The 11,428-nt window shown below is 24.7% G+C and overlaps 1 protein-coding gene across 1 annotated transcript; it reads right to left on the reverse strand.

Annotated features, from left to right (window-relative positions):
• Nucleotides 1-220: 220 nt before the first annotated feature.
• On the reverse strand, nucleotides 221-11,076 carry LOC145846296 (follistatin-related protein 5-like). Its single transcript, XM_082953173.1, has 16 exons — nucleotides 10,943-11,076; nucleotides 10,664-10,778; nucleotides 10,325-10,536; nucleotides 9,633-9,771; nucleotides 9,273-9,421; nucleotides 8,750-8,881; nucleotides 7,538-7,688; nucleotides 7,015-7,155; nucleotides 5,409-5,545; nucleotides 4,556-4,759; nucleotides 3,659-3,925; nucleotides 3,012-3,222; nucleotides 2,692-2,816; nucleotides 1,641-1,740; nucleotides 499-631; nucleotides 221-434 (listed from the first exon to the last, which is right to left on the reverse strand). Exons 2-16 carry the CDS (start codon nucleotides 10,731-10,733, stop codon nucleotides 302-304), a joined length of 2,304 nt encoding a protein of 767 aa, XP_082809299.1. The 5' UTR covers nucleotides 10,734-10,778; nucleotides 10,943-11,076; the 3' UTR covers nucleotides 221-301.
• Between the last annotated feature and the right edge of the window lie 352 nt (nucleotides 11,077-11,428).

Here is an 11,428-nt window from a genome sequence, read left to right on the forward strand (position 1 = left end):
TTTAAAGCTTAAGGTAGAAAAAAAATTGCAAGGTTTTATTTAAAACTAAGATTTGTCAAAGTATTCATTATCATTTTATTAACTTTAAGAAAGCGTTGCAAAATAAAGCTTTATACTTTATTAGAATATCTTATATAAAAATAGTATAAGTTTTACCGTAATAAAACTTTAAAACAAGTTTAAACTAGTAAAACTCAACTTTTTAAAAGTATGCAGTATAAAAACTATAAATTTAAGATTAAAAAAAAAGATATATGAAATGTTTGTAAAAAGATATATAAATATCTTTATTTTTTAGTTTCTAAACGCCAATATCAACCCAAGAAACTAAATGTAATTTTTTTATTTCCTCGTTTCGACACGTGACTTCTTGAAGAGTTACGTCATAGATGCTTATACCTTTGTCTCCGGCCGTTGCAATAAAACGTTCGTACCTAGAAAACAACAAGTAAGAACTTGTATTTATTTTAAAACAATTATGTTAAAAGCGTTGATAACCATCTGCTAGGTGTTATTAGTTGCTTATTTTCAAAATTGAATCTTGTCAAGATAGTCTCGTTGTCGAAGTGTTGTAAGTTTGCATCAATTGTTTCCATACTTTGAGTTTCCATTGAAACTGTGACTATTGCTCCTGTAAAAATTAAACAGTGATTTTGGTATGAGAATTGTTCCGCTTAACAATTATAACATAATTATAATTAATCTTAACATAATAATACTTTTTTAAATATTGCTAAAAAATCTAAAACTGGCTTTAAGAGAAAACTTCTCTAAACTTTAAACAGCTGTAAGACGGCATGAACTTTTTAAACAAATTTAGCTTTTAAATTTTGTTAGTAAAAAGACTACTTTCTTTTGTTAAACTTAGCTGAAAAGTTTTATAACAGTGAAAATTTAGTTTTTATATAATGTAAATGTCTGCTAAGAAATTAAAGAACTAGAAAATTGATTTATATACAAGTAGAAAAACTGCACTGTCTAAAATAATAAATTTTCAATATAGATTTTATTATTTATGAACTATACAGGTGATCTTATAACAATAAAACAAAGCTATAGCACTATAAATTAATAAACAATAAAGTCCTACCTTACTTAACAATATAGCTTTTCTCTTTTATGTTTTTATTTTCAATAATATTTTCAAAAATCGTTTTAATTTATACAATAAAAACAACAAATTAAAGTAGGCTCGAATTGTGAAATATAAATTAAATCTAATATCAGTTGCCTTAGCCAAAAATTTAAATAGTAAATCAATTTAAACATTTAATATGAATTTTATCTTATTCTTTGACTCCCTACATTTTTTATAATAATGTAAGTCTAGAACAGTATCCCGATTCTGTGTTTTATTAGGAGTTACTAAAAATCAAAATCACATTTTACGTTTAAAAAAAATTAAGCTATAGAATACTTGATTACGTTTTATCAAATGATATTAATACTAATAAATATTTATAAACTATAAAACAATTAAAAATAGAGACAATAAATATTACAAAACAAAACTCTTCAAAACAAAAAAATAATATTATTTATTTAAATATTTAATAAAAAAATTGTACAGAAACTTTAAATTAAAGTTTTGTTACTCAACAATTGACTCATTAAAAATATTTTATTAAATTTTTTTTAACCATTTTGTGAAGATATAAAATGCACAATAGTATCCATTCCAACATCTGAAGGTACTTTTCTAAATATAACTTGTGTGACCGAAAAACTAATTCTTATTGCCTAAATATTTAATAAACAACATGTTTGAAATTTAATTTAACTTTTAATCACTAAAAAAAATATAAAAGTTATAAAAATTAAACATTTACATAAGGAATTTTATAAAGCCTAGCGACCAGTTTTTTTGTAAGAATATAAAGTACATTGTATCTGCTTTTATAACTTGACACCTACTTTAATTAAAACAATCGTTAATAAAAAAAAAGTTGCCTATTACATAATAATTTTTGTTTAAGTTAACTTATTTACTATATCATATGTCAATAAAGAAATTTTTGCTTAACTTAATAGATAAACTACAATAAATTAAATACTACTGTTAAAAACAAAAAAAAAGGTTATAGTTTTTTTTTATATCGATATTATAAAAATAGTATTTATGGTTTTAATTTAAAAAAACGCAAGTAAATTGATAATACAATTTAAAGTTTTTATTAAACTATTTTATTATTAATGCAGTACTGAATGTAGTAATCACGTTCGCCTGACACAGTCCTGGACAAAACATTTAAGGTATCTGTGGTGTACGACTCGATAACCGAAAGGTTTTTCGTGCACCAGGTCATTGGACCAAATATTTTGAATTTTTCTTTATTGTTCAACAAAGTTTAGTAATACTATGCACTTAAAATAATTCATTAAAAGTTAAAAAAGTGTTTTTTATAAATGTACTTAAAAAAACATCTAGTAGTTAGCGGTTTTTTTCTTAGTTTTATGCTTAATTTCACAAGTAGTTAAAACAAAAGAGAACTTTAAAGCATTAATTACGACGAAGCTAATAACTATAAATTTGAGTTTTTAGTATGATAAACAAATATAAAACAATGACATGAAATATATTTTTCTAAAGTTTACTTAATAACTTAATTAAAACTTATTAGTTTCTTTTTTGTAGTAGTAGTAATTTTAAAATAACACTAATTTAACTATAAATATGTTAACAAAACTTACAACTTCGAGTTTGATTTTTCCACAAATATCAATACTGAAAATTGTTGCCGACCCTGTAACATGACTGACTCGAGCCAAAAAATCTCCATCTTTGCTCAAATATTGATCATCGTAAAAATCATTACCTTTATTTTTAAATATTGTAGCTTTAAATTTAATTCGAACTAACTTTAAGAACTATTAGTAAATCAATTCTCAATTGTTATTAGTCTTTTGGTTATTAGTCTTAAACTAAATCTAAAATAAATATCTACATTTAACAAATATTTTTTTCTTAAGATTTTAAAAACATTGATTATCTTTTGCATTTTTAATTCAACCTGATTCACTCGTAACTTCTACTAAAACCCCGCTTAAATAATCGATTGATAAATTCTCAACAACATCTCCCTGGTCGTTAGTACAGACGACATCAATGTATCCACCTATTGGCCGGAAGAAAATTTTCTCAATGGTAAAGTTATAAGATGATAAGTCAGCTATTTCCTCCACATCGAAGTGAGGAGAATTCAAGTTTAGTTTCCTCAGTTTCTATTTCAGATACATAATTTACATGTATTTTTTTGATTTTCATAACAAAAATGAAAGCAGTTTTAAAATATAAGCAACAGTTATTCAAACTAATATTTTTTTATGAATCACTTAAAGGTAGAAAATGAAATGAGTTAGTAACGAATTTTCTCTAAACGTTTTTTAAGTAGCTAAGAATTTTAAAATTTGAATAAAACACAAATATATTTTGTATAAAAATTTAATAAATTTTCACATGGTTTTTATTTTAATAATTATTTATTTAGGATCAGCTAGTTATTTTAAAACAAATACCTTTTTCATAAACTAAATTTACCTAAAATAACTTCAGTCTCTTATTGTTGGTTAAACAAATTAATAATAAAAATTTAACGAAGTCATGAAGTTTATAACATTAGAAAAGAAAGTAATATTACCCAAATCATTTAATTTTAACCTTTCCGTTTTTGTCTACTAGAAATGCATAATTGATATTTGGGTCAAAGTACTTTGAATCCTCATGCCGAAAACTTTGACTTAAGTAATTTTGTTTATCTTCTACTTCCGTTTGTTCGGGCGATAAATCAAAGCTCGTTAAAGAGACAGAGTTAAATGACGGAACGATCCTTGACGCAGAATGAAATCCAGATATTGAAGCAGAATGAATAACTAATAAAATTGTCAGTGGCTTCCCTGCGAATTCGTCTTTGCATATAACGTACACCTTTAAATTTAAATTTTTTTACTACTTTAAATCTTCTACAGCTTTAAAACAAAAAAATACTTAAGTAAAACCAACATTTTTTTTAATTATTTTATATACTTTATAAAAACTGTTGCAAGATTTTTGAAATTTTACAACTCTACATGAAAAATTGCATATTACAAAATTATGCTACAAAATAGTTTTTAAGTGAAAAAAGTTATTTTTACGAACTAAGTAACTTGTTTAAGACTAATAAATATTTTTTTCCTCAATGAGATTACAGAATTCAATGTTTATCTTTAAGCATTTAGAATTTAGATAAACAGAATTCTTAAGTGAAACTTCATTGTTTTCTATATAAAACATTTTTTTAATGTGTCATAAACAAAAGTGTAAAATATAACTCTGAGATCTCACTATTTTAGATTTTTGGTCAGACATTTTCTTCTCTGTTGTTTTTTTAATTAGCTGTACTTTAAATTTGAACGTTTTAAAAGTGTATATTTTGAAAGTGTACGCAATGCCAATTAACAGTTTTCAATGATATTAATTTTTATATTTTTGAAATAAATAACTACAAAAACATACCGCTACTTTAAAACGTCCCTAAAATTTATCTTTATATGGTGGCTAGACAAAACAACTCACCTCATCAAGGTCTTTATGATAAGCGAGAGTAGTGGGGTACAAATCAGTGGCAATCACTTCGTCTATAGATTGAGACTTCGTGTCTAACACGATCACTCGGTTTTCTGTCGGTTGTCCGACATACAAGTTACGACTGCCTGCTTTCACTGAAGTGCTCCAAGAACAAGTTCTTTCGTTATTGCTGTTTTTGTCGCACAACTTGTTCTGTTTCGTAGATTATATTTGGGTTTGTACAATTTAAACATCACTGTGGTTGTAACAGTTTTGTTTAACGTGTAAATTTATCACAAAGCACTAAAATATAACATAAGTTGCTTTTACCAGATAACTTTCTAAATTGAAATATTTATATCAACGAAATTTTAAACAGTCTAAACTGTTCTTTTATTTTTTGTAAAAGTAATTTATTATTAAAACATGTAAACATAAAACGATTTAACAGACCCATATTAATGAACAAGTACCGATTGCAATGTTTTAAATTACTTTTATAAACATTTTTTTAGTCAAATTTACTTATATGTAATGTATAAAGTCTACTTTATTCTTTAAGAAAAATATTTTCATTAATACTTACACTTTTTCATATTTTATATGCAAACGTTTGTTTTTAGTTAATTTAGTACTAATTTTAGCGGTCGCAATTTTTTGTCACCGAAACCTGGTTGTAAATAATGTAATCAATTTGCACATCTTTATTTATTTACTATTTTTAGCAAAAATTATAAACGGTATTACGCTAAAGCTAATTCTAACACATCTAACAAGCACATTATCAAGTTTCATAAAACTCTGTTAACTTCTATATACAATTAATTTTATTTAGTAATAGTTTTAATGTTAAAAAACTTACTTGTCTTAATAAACCGGGAACAGGATCGTTGGCAGAAATTAGAGACGTTAAAAAACAACTTTGAGGTTCAAGTGAAGATATTCCGTTTTGATGGAAAAGATAAAACGAAGGAGAGTCGTACAAATCAAAAGAATAATCTGATACAAAATTAAATATATTATCTATTACTTGTTTATATGTTACATCTTAGAAACAATACATAACAGTTATATTTAATACATCATGTTACGTTTAAAACTATTTGATTAAATCAAAAGTGTTAGTAAACTTGGTTAGGTTAAATCAATTCAAAATATAACTAAATATATATGTGTTTAAATAATAAATCCGTAGTCTTCGAGGTAATCAACGCATGAGCACATTGATCACATGATTGAATGATGAGTAAAAAAAGGTCCTTTTACAACTAAAATAAGACTGGGGAAATGAAGATTTATATTTTTCTAACTTGGTCCGTGACTACAAAATTCCTGCCGATCCCTACATCAAGTTAATTAAACATTTAACAAATAAAAACGCAAATTAGATTATCAGAGCTTAACTTGGCTTAGTTTTCAATTATATGGCTAGAATTTATACAATTAAATAATTTTTATTTTTTTTCTTTGCACCCTAAAATTTTCGGGCAATGTGCATATTGTAAAGACCACAGGGTAAAGCTTTTGAATGAAATCTAGTTAATCAGTATCTTTGTTAAACAAACGATAAATAAAGACATACACTTTTTATTTAGTTTCGCAAAATCAGTTTTTGTTAGAAAAACTAAAGTCCTATTTGAAATATTTTTTGGTTAAAGCTAGAATTTTCTATCTCATAAAAAAAGTTGTCGTTTTACTTCCAAATGAACTTAAAAAAACGTACTTTTAAATATGTATTTATTGTTACTAAAAGAATGTTTGTGTCTCGTATTTATAGTTTAAAAAGTTAAATCCAATGACCCAACTTATTGCTTTTCTAAAAGGTTATGTTCTGAATAATATTTTTTAATTGACTGATTATTTAGCTTTTATTTAAAAGGTAATGAAAAAACTGCAATAACGAATCCAAATAATTTTGTTACTGTTGTGCATCGGTACTTAAAAAAAATACAGAAAGCCTCTCTAAATGACATTTATTCAAAAAAGCTTGTTTATATACTTCTATAGCTTTTCAAGTAAAAAAGATTGAAATTTTTTTTCAAACAAAATTAACAAGGTAAAATTTGTGGTCTTTATATTTGTATCGGAAGTTTTTTACAAACACTACTAAATCTTAACAGTTAAACAAAGTTTCTATACTGTATTAAAAATTGCTTATAGCTTATATTTTGATTTTTTTTAGAATTAGAACCATTAATAATTTTGTTTGAAAAACTCTTACACCCCTAAGCTTTTATTAAATTGAAAAATAAGTAATATAGTTCATTATGACGCAACTTTAGAACAAGTACAAGACATGTTATTGTTATATGTGAAGACGGATCAGTTTTGCACAAAGCATGATTATTTTATAAACAATTCAGACTTACACAGCTAATTGATTTATAATGAACATTTTTGTTTTAGATTTTTGAATTGCTTAATCTCAACACAAGAAATTAAATATTTTTCAGTGTTTAATATCTCACCAGTTTTCATACTTGTTATTTGGTCAGTAATTATTAAGTCAACCATCATCTTAGATTCGCCGGCCGGATTCACTGCTACACAAGTGAAACTTCCGCCATCTTCTAAGGTTGCTTCGTTTATATGAAGTGATCTACCACCGTCTGTTCGTTAAATGTCTTAATCATATTTTCAATTTAAATACTAAATAAAGATTAATGACATCGTTTATTTTAATGATTTGCTGTTTTGCAAAACCATTTAGTAATTTTTGTTTTGATTTTAAGATTTAAAATTATACCAGAGTTCATACTTCGCATGGTTTAACATTTTTAATACCAGTTAGGTAGTTTGATTTTTTTACGAGATGGTTACGTTAAGCAAGCATTAGCATTTAATCATTTTTTTCTGAAACTGTTTAGCTACTGAAATAATCTTTTGAGTTTGAAGTTAAAAAACTTAATAAGTGAGTTCAGAGCCTTTATTTTAAAAGGTTTTAAAACTCCCTTAGATTTTTCATAACTGAAGCTATTTTTAAAAACCTACCAAGGACAAGGTATTTGGAATCGTCATCGTTAGTATCTACAATCTTGTCATCTTTCAACCAATATATTCTTGATGGAGTAGGCTTACTTGTAACGTGGCATTTAAAGCTGTAACTCTCACCTAGCATGCATCTGTTGGAAGCTTGATAAACCTGGTATTTGCTTTAGTTTAACTTTTGTTCCTAATATTCAAATCGACAAAAATCCTTTTTAGAAAGCAACTTTTGTGTTTTAAATGTTATATTATTTGAATCATTTATAAATTTTTTGAAAAAAAAAAACTGATTTAAGTAAACATACAGTTTTTTTTTAATTCTAGTGTATAAATATTTTTTCATCACAATGGGTTTAATAGAATTTAAATACTTTCTAAAAAATTCAAAAATCTGCTTTAAGTATGGTATGTCTACATTGAAAGTAAGTTTGCTTTTCAAAAATACAGAGAAACAGTTCGACTTACATGCATATTTCATAAGCTGAAATGTGGCTTCATTCTTTAAGTTTTTCAAAAACTTACGCTTAAGTTACATTAAAAAAAGCAATTTAAAACAAATTATTCTTGCCATAGCTTTGCTTTTCACGGTAAGCAAGTATAGTCATACCGTAAACTTAAAAGTATTTTATACCTCTTAAATAAATAAAAATGTTTTTTTTTTCTATCTTATACAATCAAAGTATGTTTAACTTTATACATAAACATCATCATTGTTCTATCTTAAAGCGAGCTGTATTTCTTACACCGTAATCTTATTTTTTTTATAGTATATAGAAAAAACAAAAATTCAATTAAATTTTTTTTAACTCTTCATACTAATAAAAAGCTAGAACATCTGTTTGACATAAAGACTAAAATTAAATTTTTATGACAAATGGATTGAAATTATTAGGATTTTTATCAATTTATTAACGTAGTAAGTTCATATTATCTATTGTATAAAATTTAATTTCTTGAGATAAACTTTAAAACTTTAACATTTATATTATTTAAATATTTGCATATTTCTTATAAGCACATTAATTTAATAAAAAAGGTTTTTTAGTTACTCTAAACAATCTCCTTTGTTTTTTTTATTTTTCAAAATCAATATTTAAAACACATAAAGTTTTCAAACTTTTTAAAGAAGTTCATTAATGCATATAAGTCGCCAACACTTTTGAATTACTACTTACTCTATTATACTTTTTTCATTTAAAATATTTAAAAGTGTTAAACCTCCACTGAAGGCTTAGTCATAACGTTTAATGAAATTATTTGTTTTAAGTTGCCATGTCTTCTGGCATTGCACGAGTAGTTTCCAATATGATCCAGTGCAACAGATGTAATTCTCAACCATCTACCTTGTACCTATAAAAATTTAGAAATATTTTTAATAGTAGCTAAAACTTTTTGGTATAAAGTAGTCTTCATTTTTAGAAATCTAATCATATGTGTTCTAACTAATATAAACTTAAAGTTCAGAAGAAGTCTCTCATATTTTAAAATTCTGAATCTAGTGTTAAAACGATTATTTGTAAGGAATTAAGATAAAAAATAATTTATATAATAATCACTAAAAAATTATTTTGCAGATTTTCTGAAATATTTTAGTATAAAAGAAATATAGTTTTTATATGATTTATACACTTTTTTTCTAAAAACACAAATCATTTTATACTAATTATTTTTTGTTTCAAAATTATTTTTAACTTTATCGAAATTAAAATCAAGCTTAATATACTTTATAACCGTTAATAACTTGTAATTCAGGTTTAGGTTGAATTAGTCTATCTAGTCGTCTCCAAACTGGATTTTCGTCACCTTCAATATCGCATTTTATTGTTGGATTTCCGCCTTTTATAACTTCTACGCTTTTATACGGTTGCTCAAGTTGCAATGTTGTGATATCTTTAAAATTTATTGAAACGTTTTAATATATGTGAATAATCGATTATATTGAAATTTCTTTAACAGTATTTTAAATCGTTAATTTTCGTAAAAATGATATATAGTGATTATAATGAAAATACAATTCTTAAAAATTTAAACGCTTCAGCTAGTTATTGAGTAAACTGAAAATTAAACTAATTTTTTAACTTATTTTTGATAATTAACGTACTATAAGCTGCAAAAAACTCTATGATGTTTACTGAATGGTCTTTTCCACTGTCATGCAGATTAATCAGATGAAATAATGTACATGGTGGATCGAACAAGTCAATACTATAGGATGCTTGCAAGTCTAAACTTTTTGAAATCTGATAATATTGTTTTGTTAGTTTATTGTTAATCAAACTGTTGTAGTATTGAGCAAATGCACTTTTTCTCAACGTAAAAAAATATCAAAATCATCGGTCTCGTGATATATAAAAAACTAGATTTAGTTAACATAAACATTTTATGTGTTTAGTTTTTTTATATTAGTTGCTTTAAACTTTTATGCAGATATAAAAAATGTTATATTTGTTAATATAAAAGTAAATTTTAACATTCTTATTACTTAAAAAAAGTTTTGACTTGTTATTGCTATAGTTTAAATTAAATTGAAAACTTTTCGTAAAACTGTAAAAGTTTGTTGTAACTGATTATTAATGTTTGTATAAAATTTTATTTTTATGTATAGTAACAGTCTGCTTAAAATTCCGTAAATAATCAATATTTTGAGTCGAAAAACTAACAAGAAATAGTAATTCATTAAACTCAAATGTTTTAACATTGAATGAGCTTTGACTATAATCAGAAAAAAATGGTAAAATTTAAATTAAAAATTAATAGAAATACTTTAGATAAAAAGAAATAAATTTATATTACCTCATATATATCTTTGTTACCAATCAGCTTGTCGTTATCGACGTCAAGATCCTTAAAAACACTTTTTATCAAGTCCTCTCGTTCATCATCAGTATAAACGTCATCTTCTTCCTCCAAACTACTATCGAGGTAAATATCTTCTTTCGTCTGCTTGGTACGGATAAGTGTCTCAAGAACATTTTTTGTAAAGTCTTCTTTGCTACACTGATAACCTGTGTAGTTAGAAAATAAAATTAATTCAACCAATTAAACAATGGTTTAAGCTTAATACTTTTTGCTGAATGTCTAAGTATTTTAAACTTTGTTTTTATCTACAAACAAGTTTAAGAACTTAGCTACGTTTGTAAAAACAGTCGTAGTGTTTTGCATTTTGGATGTCAACTTTTTTTAAACATGAGTCTCGGTGCATTTCACAATGATTTCGATAAAACTTTTCATTTGTACCACACACTGGCTAAAAAAAGTTATAACTTATATATATTTTTAAATATATTTATCGTTCTTGTTTACGTACTAATTTTAAATCAAAATATCATTTGACAAAATGCATTTAATAACAAAGAATTAGTACAAAACTAACTTAAAAATATAAAAGCTAAAACTTAAATTTATAGACACCTGATCTACTGGCTTACAATGTCTTTTGCAAACACAAATAGCTCTACCAGTATTTTCAGAAATTTGACATTTTTCTCCAGTGCCACAGTGTCTATACAAACACAAGTTCGGCTTTTTAACATATTCTTTGTTTTTTGATGTATCATGTTTAATTTCTTTTCTTGTTGAAGCAAATATCTAAAAAAAAATAAGTTTTATTATTTTCATTAAGTCTATTATTTCAAAGAAAGACTATCCATATAGTAATTAAGAATGAGTAGTTGTTGATCTAAATCTAAAACTACTTCATATCTGACAACGCTAGTTAAACACACAGCCTTAATTAAAAAATACAATTTTATTTTTTACATACTTTTTTAATATGATAATAAAAAGTTGCTAAAAACTATTTACTTATATGTTTATTATTTTTTTTTATAATCAATATCCAAAGTTTTTTATTAACTTAATTGAATATACAACACAAGTTTTACACAACTTTTATAC

This window comes from Thalia democratica, unplaced genomic scaffold (assembly GCF_965202585.1).
Source record: "Thalia democratica unplaced genomic scaffold, ktThaDemo2.hap1.1 HAP1_SCAFFOLD_405, whole genome shotgun sequence".
NCBI lineage: Eukaryota > Metazoa > Chordata > Thaliacea > Salpida > Salpidae > Thalia > Thalia democratica.